This window comes from Notamacropus eugenii, chromosome 6, assembly GCF_028372415.1.
Source record: "Notamacropus eugenii isolate mMacEug1 chromosome 6, mMacEug1.pri_v2, whole genome shotgun sequence".
NCBI lineage: Eukaryota > Metazoa > Chordata > Mammalia > Diprotodontia > Macropodidae > Notamacropus > Notamacropus eugenii.
The window spans coordinates 297,221,651-297,244,523 of NC_092877.1; the positions used below are offsets into that span (position 1 = coordinate 297,221,651).

Genomic DNA, 22,873 nt, shown 5'->3' on the forward strand with positions numbered 1-22,873 from the left:
TAACCTCTAAACAATTTGCATAAAATATAAGAAAAAAACAATTAGTAATCCAGTAATGTCACAAATTACCAATATTAAACCTAGCAACATTAAATCACTTTAAGCCTCATTATTTTGATTCCACTCAAAAGAACATAGACTTTCCTTATTTTTACATTCAAAGAAAAATTCATTTATGTTTATAACCTGATTTAATTTAGCTTGACTATATTTCAACATAGTGTAGTCCTGTTAAAAAGTCACTCTGAGTCATTACACAGAAGGGAGGCTAACAATGAGAAAAAACTGGAATAGGCAGGGTTATTATCTGAATCTCTCTTAAAAAGCAAAGGAAAGATTTCCAGCTAAAATGGCTGCTTGAATCAAGGCAGGCTGCCTCATCTCCCTTATACTTTCTCCAGAGGCAAAGCAGCCCAGACCCTCCAGGGAGACCAAACATAAGCCTGAAATATTTGTGGCTAGATGGATCCTCCGAAAAGAGCCAGCAAAAACTGAGGGTCACCAAGAAAACCCCAGAGTGGCTACATAAGAGGGAGTGAGGAGTACACTAGAAGTCCCAAGGAGCAGCAGTGATAAGGATGGGTATGGCAGCAGGTATGGTGGCAGTTAGAACAGGATGCTCCAGGGACCCAGCACCTACTCCTGAGGCACAATGGAAGGCTCTAACATCCAATAATCTGAACCTCAAAGATTGGGGATGGGGGTCTAATCTTGGGAAGAAGAGATCAGCACAGCAACCCAGGGGCTCACATAAAGACCAACTATGACTGATCATACAACCTCAAAGTGGGCAGAGTTTGGCTCTTTCACAAAGCCCCCAGTTCACGGAAATTGTGGGGATGCCCATCAACTGAGGAATGGCTAAATAATTTGTGATATATGATCGTGACTGAATATTACTGTACTATAAGAAATGACGAGCTTGTTGATTTTAGAAAAATATGGAAAGACTTGCAGGAAATAATGAAAAGCAAAATAAGTAGAACCAAGAGAACACTGTATACAGTAACAGCAATAATTTTAAGAACTTTGAGTGACTAAGTCATTCTAAGTATTATAAATAATGAACTACAAAGGACCAATGATGGAAGAAGCTATCTGCCTCCAGAAAAACAACTGACAAGTAGAAATAAGTAGTAGAAAAAAATACACACACACACAAATGTGTGTGTCTATATATATATATATATATATATATATATATATATATATATATATGACAAAACATAAAAAGTGCACAGAATAAAAATTTAAAAGGAACCAAAGAATGCAGAATAGTTTTGAAAATGTGTAGCACTTATTATATAGTTTTTCAAAAATGTAAACAGTGTAAAATGTTAAAAAAAAAAAAAAAAAGCTATCCATATCCAGAGAGAGATGAACCCTGAGTACAGACTGAGGAATTCTTCATTTTCATTTATGTTTCTTGCTTTTATTTGTTTATTTTTTGCAGCATGGCTGATATGTAAATTATGTTTTGTATAATTTCATATGTATAATTGATATCACATTGCTTGCTTTCTCATTGGGTGGGAAAGGGATGGGAATATGAGAGGAAAGAGGAGAGAATATGGAACTAACAAAAATTTTAAAGCATGTTAAAAATAAAGAATATAAATTAAAGAAAAATAACTTTTTCAAAAAGAGTTAAGAACTTTAATTAAAACAATAACCAATCATGTCTCTAGGGGAACCTATGATGAAGTACCTTACTTACCTGCTAAAAGAGAAGTGTTTAACACAAGAGAATACATTTTTTGAAATGCCAGTGCATGGACTTATTTTGTGTAATGTATGTATTTATTTGTTACAAAGGTTTTTAATACACCTTTGTTTCTCTCAATTAACAGGTGTGTATATATGAGTAGAGGCACAGGAACTAATAATAGTCATGTCCCTTTACCCAGAAAGCACCACTGGAAATGTTTTTTAAAAACACAGAACAAAATTCAGAAGGAACCACGGATAAGGAGCACAATCTTGAAAGAATATGCAGAATTTGTTATATATTTGTTTAAAAAAAAAAGCAAGTAACATGAAATGGATACTCATAGTTCCATACAAAATTACCTTTTTATTTTCCACCATTTTAAGTGGAAAAGTGTTTTTTAATACCAGAATTTTAAAAAAATTAAAAAATCAAATTAAATTTAAAAAATACCAGAATTTAAAAAAAAAAAAAACCTAATCTAATCTAACCCATACATTGCAGCTGCTCAAACAAAATCCCCTTACTTGTTTCTCTCACCCTCAGGTCCCTATACCTTATGTGCCCAGTTCAGCAGTGGGTTCTCTGTCCTTACTTAATAACCATTAAGTAAGCATTATCCCCATTTTCACTTCTCAATGATAGTAGCAAAGGAGGATCATGCCAGATGGTTAACAATTCCACTGTTTACTTCCATTCCAAAAGCTATCCCTCTTCCTCACTTCCTCATTTCTGTTAAGGGCCTGATTATCCTACCCCAGATTCCCCATCTCCCAACTGTCCTTGGGTCTTTAATTCACCAAAAACCACTGCCCCTTCAACATAATCAAAGATCTCTTAATTGCCAAATCTGATGGCCCTACTTCAATCCTCATCTTTCCTTCAACACTCTTTCTTCCTCCTGAATACTTAACTCTTTAGCTCTGGATTGTCATTGACACGTCTCTCTCAGTTCTCCCACTTTTCTGGCTAGTCCTCAATTTCCTTTGCTGGCTCTTCATTTACATTATGCCCCCTTAAGGTACTCCAAGATTCTCATCTCTTACATGTACACCTCCTTAGTTGCTTTACCAGTTCTGATGGACTTAATCATTATCATCTCTATGCAAATGACTCCCAAATTTATATATTCAACTCTAATCTTCTAAGCTCCAAGACATCACACTCTAGGACATTTCAAATGTAATACCTAAAGGCATCTCAAACTCACTATGTCCAAAACAAAATTCAATACCTTTCCCTCCACACCCCCCTTCCAAAATTCCCTGCTTCAGAAGGGTACCACCATCCTTCTAGCTATTCAAACGGGCAACCTTGGCATTATTCCTGACTCTTCACTTTCCCTCACTCAGTCATTTGCCAAGTATTGCTTCTACTTCTATGACATCTCTTACATTCATCTCCTCTAACATCATCACCTCTCATCTGGATTATTGCAACAGCTTCCTACTGGTCTCTCTGGCTCATGTTTTTCCCTTCTCAAATTCATCTTCCACATAGCTAACAAATTTATTTTTCAGAAGTGCAAGTCTAACTATATTACTCCCCTTACTCAGTAAGCTCCAGGAACTCCTTATTGATGCTAGGATCAAATGTTATTTCACCTTTTTCTCATACTTTTCATATTTATATAAATTTTAGAGTATAAATAGAGTAAACCATGTTTACAATTTGTAAGTAATTAAATATGCATTTATTAGGAGTATGTGCTCAATTTTTTTTTTTAACTGCTAGGGTCCATGATCAAAAAAGCTTGGAAACCACTGGATTAGACAACCTTAGGTCCCTTGCAGTTCTAAATCTATGATCTTATGTACTCCATTTAATGTTTTAGAGAAAGAATTTCTTCCAACATTTTGACTAATGTAAGAAACACTTTTTAACTTTGTATTTTAATTAGGCTTCTTCTACAGAATGCTGAAATATGGTTGACAGTCTGGGTTTTAGATTGAAGATTTGAATTTGGTAAACTGTCACTCTAAAACACACTACTGAGAAAGAAACAAATATAGTTGTGTACCTCTCAAAGAGCATTTGTTAGGAGCCTGGTTACCCTAATTAATACTTAATTCCATTCAATTTTTATGATTATTAATGTTCATATTTAAAGTGCTGCCTTTTGTACAGAAAAATGAGGCTACTGATTTACTGTATGATATGCACTTTAAGCTGTTTCTCCAATAATGGTAACATACTGACAATAATCCATCTGCATTTCCTAGTTGAGTTTCTTCCAATAACCATAAGTTCTTCTTATAACCAAAATCTCTTACATGACAATTGACCAAAACTGGGATAAAGGTAGTTAAGTATAATTAAGTGCATAATACTTCTTCAAAGCAGCAATCTGAATATCTGATTGTTTCCTCAAAGTTAATTAAGGTCAAATTTGATCATTAAAGTTAATGAGATTTTTCTTCAATTTTACTAATCACAAAATTGAAACTACTTTAATCAGTGACTTATTAAGCAGCTATGTACCAGGCATTGGGAATACACAGTCTAGTTCCTACCCCCAAAGAGTTATATTTTATCAGGGGAAGACCACCTTTCAAGTCAACAAGTATTTATTAAGCATCTGCTAATGTGTTAAGCACTGTGGTAAGTGCTGGGGATATAACAGTCCCTACCTCACAATCTAATGAGGAAGACAATATGCAAATAATATCTACAGTAAAAACAAACAAAACACCAACCCTACAGATTCCAAGAGGCAAAGGTGATGAAGTGGATTTCAGGAATAGAGATGGAAGAAGTGTCCTATGTCAAGAAAAAACAGCAAAAAGGCCATCTCTTTGACAGATTTTACCTGTTCATCCATGTAGTGGGTTTTGAAGAAATCAAATAACTGGAGATCATTTTGTCAGTTGCTGCCTTTACAACTGTAATGACTGCCACTTTTCCCAAGTGCAGAGAACCCTCCATTGTATTCAGCCTACATTTCTAGTCATCATAATCTGATTTCTTTATGCCCTGAAGGAAAATTACGCCATCTCATAGGTTTTGAAGTTTCATCAGCTTCTTAGTATGTCTCTTTTCTTTGTGGTATTGGTGTAGTAAATATCTGGCAAAGTTCTTCAATGTCACATTATCTTGGTCAACTGTAGTAATTGACAACAGGTAAATATAGATACCTGCCAGGCAGATGCGACTGTCATAGGTATGGCAGAGGTGGAGACAGTGACAAGGAAAAGGTGGTAAGGAGGTTGCTGAAGAGGCTGTGACTGTGGCAATAGCCAAGGGCAGCTGAGGCAGACAGCTGCTTCTCAAACAATAAGAACAAAAATTATTGATTAAATGGAGGTAAAGTTAGAGAGCTGGCTAAGAGTGGCTCTGGCCAGGAAACGAGAAGAGGGTTTTGGGTTTTTTTTTAATGATTCTTAGATTCTCTCTCTATAATCTGTTTTCCAAGTCAGTTGTTTTTGCTATGAACTACTTTATGTTGTCTTCTATTATTATTTCTTTTAATATTTCTTGTTGGCTCATGGAATCATTACCTTCAATTTGGTTCATTCTAATTTTCAAGGACTTTTTTTTTAATGAGGCAAGGTTTCGTACTTGTTCCAAGTTGTTATTTTCCTTTCCAATTCTTTATTCCACTTCTCATTTTTTCCGCAAATTTTTTTCCTTTAGTGTTCATATTATTTATAAAAATATTTTAAACTTTTTTTTAAAAAGTTCTTGTTTCATTTCTTTCAAGAATTTTAGTTGAATTTGTGCCCACACTGCATTTATCTTTGAGGCTTTGCTCACAGTTGTTTGGCTGAGTATGTATGTCGTGGATATCCCTAGGGAGATTCCCTTTTCGTTTGCTAATTCTTCCAGCTTGCTTCCTGATTTTGGACTTTATAAGGACCAGGTTCTCTGACACTTTTGGAGGGAATGCCCGAGGTGGAAATGCTAATGCTTTCTTGTGTATATTAAGTGTTGTGTTATTCCAGGATCTCAGAGACAGCTTAAGCTGGGGACCTGTAAGTTTTCAGTATTCCCAAGTGATGAAGGGAAAAGTTTGATAGCTGTCTCCTTGGTCTGGGCTCTGCAAATTCCTTACTTGGATCTGTGACTGAGCAACAGAACTTGAGGCTTACCCCATTTGGAGTTTCAGCAGACTGCTGTTGGACTCAGTCATTATTAGAGTTGTAGGGACAGAGGAGGAGATTGCTGTAATTTTTCCTGCTACTCCACTATCTTGGCTCTGCCTCCATAGATTCTTTAAAGAATAAGGGATCTTTAAAGATCACTTAAGCCCTTCATTTTAGATGGGTCACAAAAGTACTTGCTCAAGATCACACAACTAGTCAGTCCCAGGTCTCCTAACTTCTACGTCATTTCTCTTTCTACTCTGCCAAAAAGTCTCAAGAATCTGCTGCTACTAACAAAAATGGATATATATATATGTATATGGATATACATATATGTATAAAAAAGTATGAAAAAAGCAAGAAAGAGTTTAGTTTACAGTCATTTTCTACTGCCTTAGAAAGTACTAAACTTCGCAATATTTCAAATACTTTGAATACTTCAATAAAAGAAAGCAATTTTAAAAGTTAACCAAATATGCCCAATTTCATTTTTTAAATTATAACCATTTTTCATGTTAGTAATGCTCTAATAAAAAACTCTGACATACAATCTTAGTCTACAAGACTGAAGCAACCATCTCATTAACTTTAAACCAACCACTACTATTAGCAAATTTAATTCTAATTTTTCTCAAAGGAAGAAAAGTTCATTAAAAATCAATGTTATGCTCCATATAAAACAGGCCAAAGTTACAGTCAAACCTTCTGGGATAAATAACACTGCTGATTCCAAGTATCAGCAATAATCAATGAATAAATATTTATTAAGCACCTATCATGTGTCAGACAATGCTAAGCACTGAAAATACAAAAAGAGGCAAAAAATGGTCCCTGTCCTCAAAGAGTTTACAATTTAATGGAGGAGACAACATGCAAACAAATATATACAAAGCAAGCAAGGACAAATAGAAAATAATTAACAAAGGGAGGGCACTGGCGTTAAGAGGGACTGGAAAGACTTCTTGTAGAAGTTGGGATTTTACTTAAGACTTAAAGGAAATCAGGGAGATCACAGTCAGAATGGAGGAGGGAGAGCATTCCAGGTATGGGAAACAGCCAGAGAGAATGCCCAGAGCTGAGAGATGGAATGTCACGTTCATGGAACAGCCAGGAGAGGTTAATATCACTGGACCAAAAAGTACATGTTAGGGTACAAGGTGTAAGAAGACTAGAAAGACAGGAGGGGGCTAGGTTATGAAGAGCTTTGAATGCCAAAAAGAGTACTTATATTTACTCCTAGAGGCAAAAGGAAGCCACTAGAGTTTACTAAGTAGGGGTGTTTCTATGATCAGACCTGTATTTTAGGAAAATCACTTTAGGGGCAGAATGGAAGATGGCTTGGAGTAGGGAAAGATTTGAAGCAAGCCGACTATGGCAATAATCAAGATGTGAGGTGATGAAGGCCTGAACTAAAGAGTAGTGGTAGCATCAGAGGAGAGGAGACATATTTGAAAAACATGGCAAAGGGGAAATTGACAGACCCTGGAAACTGATTGGGTATGAGGGAGTGAGAGATAATGAGTAACCAGAAGGATGCTATTACCCTCTACAGTAATGAAGGGGATGGAGAGAAGTTTTAGGGGTATGAGTTCTGTTTTGGACATACAGTAAACCTCAGTTTACAAGTAACCTGGTTTACGTATGCTTCACTGGATGAGGAAAAATTTTTCGCAAAATTTGTCTTGCAGGATGAACAAAAATTTGCAGTATGAATATCATATTTGGACTTGAACAGCTAGCATAGGGATGACACTCAACTAGGGCAATGGGTTGCTTTTTTTTTTTTTGCTTTCATATGTCAAACAAAGGAATCTCAGATCGCTATACCACCTAATTGGCCTCATTCAGTGTTGACCCTTCCTGAAGGCAGCATCATTCACTCTTAATACCATTACAAGTGTGTTCACCTGTGTTTGCATAAGTACGATAGTACTTTGCATAAAAGTATATAGTAGTGACTGTGGTCTACAACAATACACATAGTCAGAAGCTGATGATGAACAAACTGATGGATCTGCATAAGGAGTGAGAGGTTGTGGAGGATATCTCATCTGAGGAGGAGGTTGAGAGGTTGAAGGAATCCCTCACGTCAAGTCAGATTAGGGAGACTTATCAGATGTGGGAAAAAGTGCAAAATTTTGCTGAAAAACATCACCCAAATAAAGGCTGTAAGCAATGAGAGCTATGAATGTTTTTAACAATAATGCAATGTCACATTTCTGTGACATTCTGAAAAAACTTCAAAAACAAGTGTCCTTAGATAAAATTCCTTGTCAGAAGCAAACAAAAAATCAGTGAGTCAAAACATGAAAGTGATTCTAAAAAACAAAAAATAAGTGAAGGTAGTAATGTTAGTCTTACTTTTAGTGAAAGTAACATAAGAGAGAACACTCCCACGTTGACATCCCTGATGTTCTCACAGAAGGAGATTCTCCTTCCAAGCAATAACCCTTCCACTCCCTCTCATCTCCCTCACACCAGCCATGACTCTTCTCAAAGATAAAATGGAGGTTAATTTATTTTATTTTCGATTTATATTGTGTACTAATCACTACTATTGTATTTCAAGGCATTAGGGATAAAAAAACTTATTTAAAATTATAAATAATTATTTTTATATGAATATTTTGGGGGATGTAGTACCAATCACCTGACTTTACATTATTTACTATGGGAAAATTCGCTTTGCAATACAAACCAATCATATGACGAACAGAATCTCAAAACGAATTAAATTTGTAAACCAAGGTTCTACTGTATTGAGTTTAAGATGTCTATAGATATCTAGTTCAAGATGTCTAAATGGCGTTGGAGATGTGAGACTGGAAGACAGTAGAGAATTTGGGGCAGAACAGTTAGATTTAAGAATCATCAGCACAGAGATGGTAATCATATACATGGGAGTTGATAAATAAAAATTAAGGGATGAAAAGGCTCTGAAGAATAGGGACTAAAAGATTAGTGGTATCACTGGGCTAAAATGTATGTATATTTTACTGTCTTTTGAGGAATAGTTCCAAATTGCTTTTCAGAACAGTTGGACCGATTCACAGTTCCAATAATAGTGTAAGTGTACCTTTCCCTCCCACAATTCCTCCAATATTTGTCATTTTCTTCTTTTGTCTTCTTTAATAGGTTCAAGGTAGAATCTCAAATTGCTTTAATTTGAATTCCTCTAGTACTGATTTAGAACATTTTGTCAGATGGTTTTTGATAGCGTGGATTTCTTCTTTTGAAACTATCTGTTCATATTCTTTGATCATTTATCTTTGAGGGAATGGTTCTTAGTCTTACACATTTGAATCAATTCCTTACATATCTTGGATATGAGACCTTTACTAGTGAAATTTGTTACAAAAAATTTTTCCAAGTCATCTGTTTCCCACTTCTTTAATGTCATTCTCTAATTATTCTCTATACATTATCAGATCTAGTCCTTCATTTCCTATGAGTTGTTCTGCTTAGCTTCAACTCCAGAAATATCTGGTCTCCCCCAGCTTATTACATGAAATCTTATCAACATGGAGATTGATTCAGCTTTGATAATTCAATACCTCAGTACCCTGAGTAGCCTCTCTCCTCTCACTGGAGAAGATAGCAATAAATTCTTCTTTCCTTTACAATGGGCTCACAATTTTCCATCTAACTTCATTTCCCATCAGTTGCTCTGCTTAGTATCCTCTTGCCTTTTTAGCTTTCTTTTATGTATTATCATCCCTCGTTAGGTTGTAAATTCCTTAAGGTGAGGAATCAGTCTTTCTTGTTCTCATTTATATCCCTAGCACTTAGCATAGTACCTGGCACATAATGGGTGCTTAATAAATTTTATAGAATACTGAGCAGACTGAATCTGAATTCCTCCCTGAGCAAATAAAATCATTTCTTAGTTTATTACTCTAACATGAGTCTTATATTCTACTTACCCTAATCTCCTTGATATCACCTACACAGACCGCCCTTACTCTCATATTGGTTATTTCTGCTACCTGTAATATCCTCTCTCCATAGAACCAAATCCTTACACTTTTCTCAATATACACTTTACCTAGTTCTTTGATAATGATTTATCTTCTGTAGAGCTTATAGTCCATTCATACATTTTTACACACATTATCTACAGTTGTTATAGATTTCTAATCACTTCAACTAGACTGTAAATTCATCAAAGAATCACTTCTCTAGTGTTGGCCACACGAGTGGTGCTCAATTTATAGATGAAAATTAATAAATAAAAAAACCAAAGTACTTCATTCAGATATCTACATTAGAAAAAAATCAGGTACTGGACTAAAAAAAGGACAACCAAAAATCCAACCACAATGTTATATTGTCCAATATGCATTATTATTATTATTTCACTGACTATATTAACAAATATAACATTTAAAGACTGAGTAAAAGTGAAGAAATTATGGGGAAAAATGCCAAAACAGGAAAAAAAAACCTAATACAGATGGCTAAATCTGAAACTATGCATGTTAATGCTATATTCTCCCCATTACCTAACTCTTGTCTCAAAAAAAACAATTTTAAATGGTACTACTATTAGCTTGCAGAGGTTGATACAGGGAAAACAAAGGAATACATCATTATTTAACAGAACAAAAAAATCAATTATTCAAAGATAACCAAGATAAGAAGGAAAAGGTCCACTTTTAGATAAACTGATTATATTTTCTATGTCCATTGCATTTTAAGGCAATAAATAATTTGTTTTAGAATCCATACTTTGCTAATCAGTGTCATATTGTTACTATAGTTGGAGTGGGCCTTTAAGTTACTTATATTTCAAATCTAGAAACTATAATGCTGAAAAGAACAAATTCACTGCTCTCAGCATAGTATTCAACAATTTAATTCTCAGTTGCTCCTGTCTCCCTAGGACCCCTTCTTTCCTCTCTCTTCCCTCCACTTCAAGGCTATCTATTATATTGTTCAGGTATATGTCAATAAAATACCCAGAGAAATTCTAAAATATCAAGAAAGGAATTCTAATTTTTATTACTTTTGCATGGGTGAATCTCTGGGATTCTTTAAAAAAACTATTACAAATAAATAATTTTGCCTCTTTTGTCTATTTAGTTTTAGTTACCTGCCTATGTAGTTTCCCTCATTTATTTTTTTGCTTTTTCTTATTGCTATAGAGTTTCTAGGACTACACTAAACAATAGTGAAGAGAATAGGTGTTTTGTTTTTCCCCTGATATTATCGGAAAAGCTGTTTCTCTTATAAATAACCTACTTAAACTCTTAAGAAAGATACTGTTTACCTTTTTAATGGAAGGTACATTTATTCCTATGCTTTTTTATTTTTTAGTATTTTAAGCTGTATTTTTCCAAATTTTTTTTCCATATCTAAAAAAAATTAATTTCCCCACTGAATCCATGCCATGGTCAACAGAATGAGCTTAGGAAGGAAAAAATATTTTCTGGGTCCAAGTTTTGTGACATTTTGGATAAAGAACAAAGTTTACAACTAAGACACAGTTTACAAAAAAGTGAAAGATATAAGACCATTGACACAAAAAATTTCCTCCAAATCTTACCAGTGTAACTCTAGAAATTCAAGTTAAGAGACAGCACAGAAGATTATACATATTAATAAATATCTGTATAACTCTGGGCAAGTCATTTAACCTCTATGTCCTTAGGACAAATCTCCAGGTCTTATCTAGTAAGTTATAGAAAAGTAGCAAACAGCTGTCATGCTGTCATTGGCGGTAGAAGTTCCTTCCAATAATGAAACCAAACATCTTTCATAGTCACTAACACCAAGGCAATTCTGAATAGACCTTTTTCCTAAAAAGAAATTGCCTAAGCCTAAGAGTAACTGTGGACAATGAAAATTAAAACTGAAGCTACTTCAGCTCACTGCTAGAAAATGTATCACAGCTATAATAGTAAGTGAAAATCTGGGAAATTTTTACTAACTTAAAAGTTAAAACTGGATGAAAATGTCTGTGAAACTGGCAAACCTCTTCTGTATGGCCAAAATGTCACAGTTCTTGATCTAGTATAAACACTTAGGTCTTCAACAAGAGCAAACACTTCAATAATATCAGCAACTAGTATAGTGAGGGAAGCAATGGTGATTTGAGCTCAAAAAATCTTTCTATACAGAAAGTAAGTTATAGAGCTCAATATAAGCTCAACTTTCCAACCTTTTAGGCCAATACCCTCCAGGACATATTAGTCTGCACATGATAAATAGGTATAACAACATTCTGGAAGTACATAGAATACTAGTCAGAAGAAAGGTGGAAGAGAAGACTTTTTAGATACAAAAGGAAAATTGGGAAACCATAAACAAAGATTTAAAAAGCACACCTGTTCTGGAAAGAGACATATAATTTAATGACTATAGTATTAGTCACTCTCTTAATGGTACTATGTACATACTTCATTTCAGTATTAAGTTTCTTGGTATTTTTTCGATTAAAAAATACTCAAGTCAAGCAGAAAATGATTTTTAAACTTATACTTCCAAACTACAAATATCAAAATTTCATATTAAGAGATGCTAAATTTCTATACATTAATAAGCTTATAAATTAGGTATTTAAAAACAACTTCCAAGTTCATTTGGGATAAATTCTATATTCCTAATGGCACCTCAAATTCAGCATGTCCAAAACTAACATCTTTTTTCCTCCTAAATGTCCCCTACCAAACATCGTTATTCCTGTTAGATCATTCCAGGCACTAAGACTCAAAATCTTAAAACTCATCTCTGATTCTTTCCCCTCTTAACCCCACAAAAGCAGTTGCTAAATTTTGTCTTTGCAGTATTTCTGGCATCTATCTCCTCTTTTACCCAGAACCTAATATAGAACCTCATTATCTCTCAACTAGACTAGTAGTTTCTCAATGGTAGTATCCCTTCTGGCCTGTTTAGTACTCATATTGCTGCCAGAATAATTTTCCTAAAAATCTGATACTCCGTCTTCATAATTTGGTTTTAACCTATCATTTCAACTTTTTTTCAGAGTACTCACTGATGGTATAAATTCTCAACGCACACTAGACTACTCTTCATACTTTCTAGTTTTTATACTAATTTTTCACAAAGACCCTCCAATCGTATATGAAAGTTCTCCCCCCACCACTATCATCTCCACCTATAAAAATACTAGTCATGCTCCTACTCAGTTGCTAACCTCCTTGAATGAAGCCTTCCCTGATCTCCAACCAGAAATAATTCCCCATTAACTAATCTCTCTCATTCCTATTTTACTGTTCCTGTGTTTTAGGCATTTAGGCAGCTAGGTGGCACTGTGCCTGGAGTCAGGAGGACAAGTTCAAACCTGGAGAATGAAATCATTTAAGTTCTATTTGCCTCCATTTCCTCAACTGTAAAATGGGGAAAATAACAGCACCTACCTCGAAAGGTTGCTGTGAAGTTCAAATGAGATTTAGCACAGTATATGTTATATAAATGCTTATTCCCTTCCCTTCCCCATCACATGCTACACTAATATTAAATTATAAACTCCTTGAAGGCAAAAATTATATCATTTTTCATCTTAGTAATCTCAGATCCCAGCACAGTTAACATATAGTAGACATTTAATACATGCTACTTGAACTGAAGATAAGCAAGAAAAAAACTAAAATCTTAAGGACTGCTCAATATCAATAATTAATATCCTTATAACATACTTTTAAGTAATCGCTAACTTGGTTTACTATTCCTCAAGATACAGGAGTTTATTTACATATAATGTTCAACCCAATATTCTACAATGACACCTGCTGGCCATTCAGAATTAGTCATTAGCTCTCCAAATAGGCTGGTATTCTGGTTACATAACAGGAAAAAAAACAACACAGGCATAAAAGCAAAAATTACTTTCAAGCACCTCAGCACATTTGTAAATAAAATTTAAGATTACAAGAATTTTACTTAAAGGAAAGGCTGAAGACATGCTATGTGAAGACAGACAAGGTTGGTCGAAGACACATGAAAGTATTTAAAATAAAATCATTTTCTTTGCATAATGCCTAGGACATAAATGCGTGTTAACAGATTCTCAAAGAATCATCTTTATTCCCCACCTGAAATTCAAAATTAAGTGTCAGATTATAAGGGTGAAATTACTGTGGTGGAGGGGAGAGATACTATATTAGGAAGTAGTTCTGACACTGGGTACCAGAATATTATAATACTTGAGAGTAAGTTCAAGAAAATGACATATTTGCTAAAACTACTTTTATCCTTGTTTAAAAATATATGAAATCAAGAATGCATCATTTAAATAATCCTATCTCAAAATTCTGTTTTTCCTATGTTTTACACCCAGGCTTTTTAATCTAGTCAGAATTTGTTCTTCCATAATGAATATTAAGGAAGTACCTGCAGTTCTGTCGCTTTTCTTTCATCTTACATACCAAACTGCCGCGTTTCAGGCATTTGTCATCAATTATTATCTTTATAACAAGAGGCTCCCAACCAACTTAAACGTTATATTCACAGCTAGTTACAGTTACGAACACATTTTCAAGAACGTTCTCTTAACAAGTAAATAAGTCTTTCCAAAAGCCAGAGCAAACAGCACTTGTGGTTATGTTTGTGATTTCAGGTCATTCTCTTGGCAGCACATTCCCCAAGGCTCCTATCCTCGGGTAATAACGATGCCACACCGAGTTTCCCATTCATTACACCTCCTCCCAGTTTATACCTACCTCCTACTGGGGATACCCGAAGCTCAAACGTCTCTTCTTTCCTGAAGGAAGAAACCCCTTTAAAACGGTGCTATCCGCCTTGAGAATCAACAAGCCGCGGAACTTGACAGCCTGGACTTGGTATCACACACACACCTGGCACACTCAAGCTCTCCGGGACTGCTCTGGTCTCGCCCAGAGTCCCCGGACACGTCCACCCGTCCATCCCGGAGCGAGATGAGCGGTGGATCTGGTGCTGTCGGCCGGTGTGAAGTCACCAAGGGTTACATAACGTGCCCCTACCCAGGGCTCCGAGGCTTGGCTGCCCGGTCCGTCTGCCTCGCATCCCACCTCCATCCCGTCACCTCGGCAGAGAGACCCATCTCCCCCCGGCGCCCGCAAAGCCTCAAGCTCGGGGCGCCGAGCTACACCTTCTTCGCCCTCGGCCCCGCAGGCCCCACCTCGAACCCCAGCCCCGGGGCTCCCCCGCACCGCCCCCGCCAGGGTCCTCCCCGAGCCGCCGCCGCCGCCTCCTCACGACCTCGCGGGCGTTATTACCTGGCCAGCCAGAGGCTCGGAGGCAGCTGACCCCTCGGGCTCCCCGACCCTCTCCCTCGGTCCAACCCCTCCAGCGCGGCGCGCTCTCTTTCACTCGGCCAAGAAGGGAACCACCCATCCGCGTCGGCCGCGTCGAGCTGCTCGACCGCTCAGCGGGCGCCTACCTGTCACCGCCGCCGCCGCCGTCCTCTTCCTGCTCCAGGAGCTGCTGCTGCCGCCGCCGCCGCCTCCCACAAGCGGCCGGCCAACTGCAACACAACAACCCGCCCTCCGATTGGGCGGCTCCACGCCCTCAACAACGGGCACTCTCATTGGCCGCCGAGCTCTCTCCACATTTCCCGCCCCCTACCCCGCCTCCGGCTGTGTGCAGCACCCAAAGGCTTCCGCAACTTCGCGCCCCAAGCCTCGGCTTCGGTCGCTTTCTTTTAAGCAGCCAGGACAAAATGGTTCAGCGGTGAGGCAGACAAGTTAAGGCCTCTTCCCCGCTCCCTACCGCTCTTTTATCTTCTGCGTCCCCATCTCCCCACTGCTCTTGGAACGCTTCAAGCACCCTCGGGTTCCCCCCCCCCGCCCCGAGGTAGTTCCGTCCGATCGATTTCCGCTTCCTCTTGGCTCTAGCTTGGGGGTGGGGGGGTGGTATTGAGGTTCCAGTGTCCCAGGGAGGTCAAGATTCCTGTCAGGTAACTGCGGGAGGAGGGAAGGGGGGAGGGGAGAGAGAAGGTGCGGGACCGCCGGGTCTGGGGACAGGAAGGTGAGACGCGTCTGCCCCCCGGAGGGGAAGGGGTCGCTTCGGGGGAGCAGAGGAGGGTACCCCTGACCCTCGCGTTACTCTCCTTGGTGCCCTCGGCGCCCGGACCAGGCCCGCCCCCGCTTCGGGGAGACGCTTCCTCCTCTTCTCCGCCTCTTGGAGTGATCCCTCTCGGGATCTCCAGGAGCTCGCTCTGGGACCATGGAAACCGTGGGGTCGCTCTGACCTTCGCTGTCCACGTAGTGTCTGCTGTCTTGTGAGGGCCCCCATAGTTCAGGGTACAGCGCCTGTTTTATTTACCTCTGTCGATTACCCCGTGGCCTGCCATTCGATTTTACCTGGCCGCCGGTGATACCGCTCCCCACCCCCACCCCTAGACTTAGGGACAGGTGCTCCAACCACTGAGTGTCCGAGAAGATGAAGTCCTTTACCACCACCCCCTCCTCTTCTCAATCTTGGAAGCCCCGAATCCTTGTCTGCCTTGTCCTCACTAAAGAGAATCAAACGACTTCATATCCTGGCTTACAGGCTCAAGAAAGGCTTGTTCCCTGCCTTCCCTAAATGCCTTTACTTCTGCTCTGTAAGATTGTGAGCTCCTGGGGCGTGTGCTGTCTTTTGTATTCCCAGTGCCTAGCACATCCCGACTGTATCCAAATCTTAATCCAGCAGTCATCTCCCCTTATATGTCTTCAACTGTTTTTCCAGCAGTCTCTTTCCCATCTGCCTACAAACATGCTGACATCACTCAGTCTTGATGATAAAGAAGGAAGACCTTCCTTTGACCTTTAAACCTATACAGTTGCTATCCCATATCTGTCTTGCCCTTCTCTGCTGACTTTATTTAAAAGGTTGTCTACAGTGATGACTCCACTTTCTCACTACCTTTTGGCCTAGATGAAGTGGGAGGTGGGACCCCATTATTCTTTTGAAACTGTTCTCTCAAGGTAGTGGTATTCCATTTGCCAAATCTAATAGCCTTTTTGCATTATTCATTTACATTTGACCCTTTTTGCTACCCCACCAATAGTCTTTCCTCCTCCCTTAGCTTCAACTACACTTCTGAATTGCTCCTCTGCCTTTTGTTAGCAGTTCATCCTTTTTCCAACTCCTTAAGCACAGAACTGACACTTCCAGTGCACAGATTTGTTACTTTCTCCATAATTTGGCTTTAATTTGTCATTCCAGGCGTATTTCAGACTACGTATGTATTCCATAAGAGTTTGTCCTTGGCTGTCTTCTTTCTCTACAATCTATTCCTTGTTGACATCATTTATTACCACAACTTCAACGACTGTCTTTTTGCAGATTGACTGCCAGAACTTTAAATCTCCAGTCCTGACTTGTTTTCTCAACTCTAAACTCTTAAGTACTTAAAGGACTTAAGTACCAAATATCTCCCTGGCACTCTAAACTCTTCAGATCTAAAACCAGTTTTAGTATAAGGTTTTAGATTTGGAAAGGACTTTGGAGATAATTTAATCCAATGACTTTTTATGAATTAGGATATTTGAAGTCCTGAGATGCTAAATTATTTATGCAAAGCACATTATACAGATTTTTTGTGAAGATCAAATGACACAATGTATGTAGAGTACTTTGCAAACTTTAAATAAAGCATTGTATAGATAAAGCTATTGTTACTTATTGTAGTAAATTGAAAGAAAAAGATACTGTGTGATGTAAAGTGTAGTTGTATACATAGGCAACTCTTCTGTCTGCTACACTACAAACTTGTTGAGGGCAAAGATTGCCATATATGCCTTTGATATCTTTCCTTGTATCTAGCACAGTACTCTTTAAGGAGAGGGACTGTTATTCTTCTTCTTTGTGTCCCTGGCACAGCTCCTTAGACATAATAGGCATTTATGTTTGTTGAATTTTAAAAGCAGTAATATCAATGGACAGTGCTGGTTCTGATTATTAAAAGTCAAATTCCTACCCATTCTCTTAAACAATAAACTACAAAAATGGAAAGTAACACAAACTATCAGTCACACTCACTTTTTTAGGGTGTTTTGCTTAACTTTTTTATTGAAAAGTACTATTGAGAGTAGGGTGAGAATGTAGGAAAGTAATATGTCAAAATAATGTTTTAAAAAAAGCCCCCCAAATAAAAGACCCTCCTTAAAAAGCTCCCATAAAATCAGCAGCCTTCTTTTTGCAGTATTTCATCTGGCTTATTTGTGTGCTTACCAGACTTAGATAGCTTGGCCTGGTTTCCTCACATCATGTCACTGGTAGAAACTGGTAGAAATGCTCTTCATTTGTTAGAGGGAAAATAGCATCTAATTGAGTCTCTAATGCAAGCAGGACTGTGTATGAAGGGCATTTGAATTGATCCTGATGGAGGCTAGTCTTACAGTTTTTACCTTGTACAACACAAAAGAGTAGTTACCAAAAATGGAGTGGAAAAATACTGCATCCCCTCCTTCCCCCCATATGGTGAGGATACCTTAATTCTTTAATCTCTGGCACATTTATTAATCTAAAAGAAAAATGAAGAATTTGTACTTCCTGATACCACGTACCAAATAAAGTTATATCCCTTGCCTCCAAAACTTGTCATTTACAGCTGGTATTTAAATGTATACAACTTTACTCCAAAGTACTTTAATATATAAGAATATTTAATTTATGGATAAAAATATTTGAAGAGGAGAAAAGATTTTTTGTTACTCTTTAAAAAAAGATTTAACTAGCTCTTAACATTTAGAACCATCAGCCTTAGCCAAACCATCATTTAGAACTATCACAATTTAACTTTATTTATAAGAGATTACTATGTGCTAGGCAGTGTGCTAACTCATGGGATAGAAAGGGAAAAACTGTCCCTGCCCTTTGTGAAGTAAGCAGAACCGAGAAATTATTACACGGATATTACACAACTACAGCAGTGTAAATGGCAAGAACAACCAAAAAACCATGTGAAATGGAATGCTGTATGATCATAATGACCAAGCTTGGCCCCAAAGAAGGGAGGAAAAAATATTAAGTTCTCCGTCTTTGTAGAGATGAAGAACTATACAGGATTGGGACGCTGCATGGAATACTGCCTGGTTCAGTTGATGTGTTGATTGCTTTTGCTAAATTGCCTTTTTTAAACAATTTAAATAAGGAATAGATTGCAAGTTAGGCAGGAAAGGAGTAATATGTTCAGAAGTAAAGGTGATGTAAATATAAAAGGTAACAAAGTTTGTTTATTTTTAATTTTAAAAATATCAGCAAATGTCTTGAAGGTAGAAACAGCACTTGATTTAAATCCAGAAGATTTGGGCTTTAGTTTAGAGCTTAGATGCTTAATTTCTCTTTTCCAAAATGAAAGGGTTAGACTAGAAGATCTCAAAAGTACCTCCCAGTTCTAAATCACTATCTAATTTTATGAACATGGAAAAAAATCAGATAAATGGCTTAAAAAATGGTATTCCTGCGTAGGATCATAACAAAACTCAAAGGGACCATTGTGATCATCTAGTCCAGAGGTTTCAAACACTACCACACGCAGCCCACCAGGGAACCTTAATCACGTTAAGATGCAATTGAGATATGTTTAACAGAACAAACAAAAATGCAATAAAACATAATCACATGTTATTTTCTAAGTCAACATGTGCCCTGCAACTAATCTTATGTATAGTTGAGTGGTCCCTTTTCTTTTTGAGTTTGACTCTACTGATCTAGCCCCGTCACACTATCTTATAGATATGGAAACTGAGGCCAAGAAGACAGTGTGTCTGTTCATGGTAATAAAGATAAATGTCAGATCTGAGAATCAACCCTGTGTCCTCAGATGTCAGATCAGATCCTCTCTTCACCGTACCACACCCCAACTGATATTGTTTTAATTATTTTTTAAATAGACTGACTACCTTATTTTTTTCTGTACTACCCTGCATTTTGAATTTCAGTATGTTCTATGACAAATGCTGAGGTACCCCTGTTAATCCTGTAATTTCTCTTGCAATAACAGGTTTTTAACCTAATCTTAAGCACTTTTTAATCATCCTTCTAGTGACATTAAAAACCCAATTTAGATGTTTACTTTGTAATCTTGGAATTGGAGTTATATGATAAAAAAAAACCTAGCAGTGTGATAAAATTGGGGCAATAGCATTTATTCTACCTACCTTACAGGGTTGCAGTTTAACAAACATTTAAGTCCCTGCTATTTTCAATGGACTATTGCTTTGAGGAAAGCAAGGTTTATAAAATACCCTTAAGTTATAAGCTATCATTGAGAGATGAAGCATTTATTAAACCCTTACGCTGAACCAGGCACTGTACTAAGCATCAGGGTTACAGATACAAGCAAACAAAAAAAGCCTTATCTTCTTATGCTTAACAAAATCATAGGCTATATATATTTCTTGCTTATTTTAATTTCTTTCTGTAGGCATGGCACATGGACATGAGCACGAACATGGTCATGGAAAAATTGAACTCCCTGATTACAAACAGTGGAAGATAGAAGGAACACCACTACAGCGAATCCAGGAGAGGTTGGCTAAGCAAGGTCTCAGGGATCCTTGGGGCCGGTAAGAGGACCTCAGTAGCTTGGATGTAATCATCCTGTAATATCAGCTAGAACATCAGTTATTGTTTCCCATATATCCTTTCCTGAAGAAAAAGAAATTTTTAAGTTTGTACCATATTGACTTTTTGTTAGCTGTGCTTTCTCGCATGCAGCAGGAGTCCTCTTGTTGGGACCTCTCCACAGATATCACATAATGCAGGGATCAGTGAGTCATGGCACATTTTGTGCTTTAGAAGAGAGGTTATCATTACCTAAATTGATCTTATATGTCTAGACTAACAATTTCAGTCAGTGATTTTAGGAAGACTTTTGAGTGGTAATCTGTATTTATCCAAGGGAATTGTGTTTGTAGGAAAATTAGTCATACCCATTGTTGTCCTAACATCGAGCAGGATATTCTTTTTTTTTATTTTTTAAATAATATTTTTTTCCCAATTATATGTAAACACAATTTTTAACATTCATTTTTTTCAATTTTGAGTTCCCAATTTTCTCCCTCCCTCCCTAATCCCTCCCTCCCTGAAGATGGTAAGCAGTTTGATATAGTTTATATATGTACAATCATGTAAAAACATATTTCCATATTAGTCATATTGTGAAAAAAGAAACAGACCAAAAGAAAAAAACATGAAAAAAAAAATAAAGTGAACAGTAGTATGCTTCAATGTGCATTCAGATTCCCGTTCTCTCTTGGAATGTGGATAGCATTTTTCATCATGAGTCATTTAGAACCGTCTTGGATCTTTATATTGCTGAGAATAGCTAAGTCATTCACAGTTGATCATTGTACAATATTGCTGTTACAGTGTACAATGTTCTCCTGGTTCTGCTCAATTCATTTTGCATCTGTTTGTGTAAGTCTTTCTAGTCATAAGAAATGACAAGCAGGCTGATTTCAGAAAAACCTTTCTGGGTTTTTCTGAAATCAGACCGCTCAACTTATTCAACCATTCCCCAATTGATGAGCATCCCCTAAATTTCCAATTCTTTGCCACTACGGGAAAAGTGAACAGGATATTCTTTCCTAAAGTGCTATTGGCTCAATTCACCCTTCTGTTTTAAAAGTAGCCAGAAGGAAAAATGCTAGAGCAAGAAACAGTAATTTGTGCTTCTCCGTGTAGGTCCCCTCTCTCTGAAAATAGCTGTAATCACCATTAAGTGATTGTGATCTTATGCCTGGATGGATCCATCCCAGAGACCCAGGATTTTATTAAATACTCTTATAATAGCATACTTACTCCCTATGGACAGAGAAGAAAAATCAGGCTCTTTAACTCAGTAAAATCTAAAGTAACAACACTACTGTGAAATACATGATTGTTCATTCATACATTATCTTTATTTTACATATTAAGTTCAGGCATAAATAGACCAATCTATCTTATTCCATGGAAAAGTGGCTAATTGGTTATTATTAGGTCCTCTGCATATGTCTAACTGAAAGTAGGGAATTAAACATGAAATTTTAGAACCAGGTAATTGTAACTAAGACTTTTTTTCTGTTTGTTTTTTTTTTTACCCTTAGCAATGAAGCTTGGCGATACACGGGTCGTTTTGGAAAACCTGCTACTTTGTGGGCTGCTTTGTCAAGAGGATTCAAATGGGGTTTTGGAGCATTTTTATTAGCTGTTGGAGTAGAATATTTCCTGACTGCTCCAAAGAACGAGGAGGAACATGCTTCTAAACACTGAAGTTAAGACCTAGAGAAATCATAGCTGATTGTTTAGAGTGAATATTTGCTGTTCTGTAGTTTGCTTACTTGCCATGTTAAAAATTAATATTAAAATTTCACTTGGTAAAAGAACCTATATGCCTGGTTTTGTCATTGTATCCAAATATATAACATACAAATCTATATCAATTTGGATCAGAGTACTTAAGGTGGTATATACTCTTAGGTGTGCTCTCAGATATTTTTGTGAAAGTTGATCGAGATTCTTTTGCCCAACATGAAAGTTTACAGATTACATATATGGGACAAATTCTATTACAAATTCTTCACTACCTAATCCTATTTGGTGGCCCAGACAAATACATTTTCCCTTAAGCTATTACTTTCTGCTCTTAAAGTCAAACATTCACTAAATTCTTACAATGTGCTATGTAAACATTTATGTTAAATGCTAGAATACAAAAATGAAAAATGACATAGTTCTTACCTTTCTGGAGCTTATAATTTTATAAGAGATACTCAAAATAAATATAGTCCAAGATAAAATGTATTGGGGCAAAGGAGAAATCCAGACAAAGCCCTAGGAAAGTATGACAGAGAAATCTTTTTGGGGTAGGGAGATCAAGGAAGACTTTATGGAAAAAGGGACACCTAGGTTGGGCCTGTAACAGGTAATAAGAGGAGGAATTGTGTTCCACACAGGGTTTAGCATGTCAGATTCAAGAAAGAGCTAATAGTTTAGTTTGATTGTAACTTGGAATGTTTGAAAGGAAATAGAAGTAAGACCAAGTTAAAATTCCAGCTCTGTAACTATTACTTTTGTGAACTTGTCACCTTCCTCTCTGGTCCTCAGTTTTGTCACCTGTATAAGGAAGGAGTTTAGGGTAGGTAGCATCTAGGTCACTTTTAGGCCT

The 22,873-nt window shown here is 37.2% G+C and overlaps 2 protein-coding genes across 8 annotated transcripts in view; one reads left to right on the plus strand and one right to left on the minus strand.

Annotated features, from left to right (window-relative positions):
- HYCC2 (hyccin PI4KA lipid kinase complex subunit 2) overlaps positions 1 to 15,260 on the minus strand; it is a 78,506-nt gene extending 63,246 nt beyond the window's left edge. For 3 of the 4 annotated variants that reach the window (XM_072617241.1, XM_072617238.1, XM_072617240.1), the window contains exon 1: positions 15,173 to 15,260. The gene's annotated coding sequence lies outside the window, so the exon portion shown is untranslated. Of the gene's footprint in view, positions 1 to 14,471; positions 14,513 to 15,172 lie in introns of all 4 variants that reach the window. The other variant, XM_072617239.1, reaches the window with a different exon arrangement.
- A 68-nt stretch (positions 15,261 to 15,328) lies between these two features.
- On the plus strand, positions 15,329 to 22,091 carry NDUFB3 (NADH:ubiquinone oxidoreductase subunit B3). Of its 4 annotated transcripts, none has more exons than XM_072617250.1 (3): positions 15,329 to 15,585; positions 20,147 to 20,288; positions 21,813 to 22,091. In XM_072617250.1, the coding sequence occupies exons 2-3, from the start codon at positions 20,149 to 20,151 to the stop codon at positions 21,976 to 21,978; spliced, it is 306 nt and encodes a 101-aa protein (XP_072473351.1). In that variant the 5' UTR covers positions 15,329 to 15,585; positions 20,147 to 20,148; the 3' UTR covers positions 21,979 to 22,091. The 4 variants fall into 4 exon arrangements, with proteins under 4 accessions (XP_072473351.1, XP_072473352.1, XP_072473350.1 ...); XM_072617251.1 differs by having other exon boundaries at positions 15,329 to 15,462; XM_072617249.1 differs by having other exon boundaries at positions 15,416 to 15,688.
- The last annotated feature ends 782 nt before the right edge of the window (positions 22,092 to 22,873 follow it).

Coding starts and splice junctions, on each gene's coding strand:
- NDUFB3 (XM_072617250.1), top strand. CDS start 20,149: ATGGCACATGGACATGAGCACGAACATGGTCATGGAAAAATTGAACTC. Junction 20,289..21,812: donor CTCAGGGATCCTTGGGGCCG/GTAAGAGGACCT, acceptor TTTTACCCTTAG/CAATGAAGCTTGGCGATACA.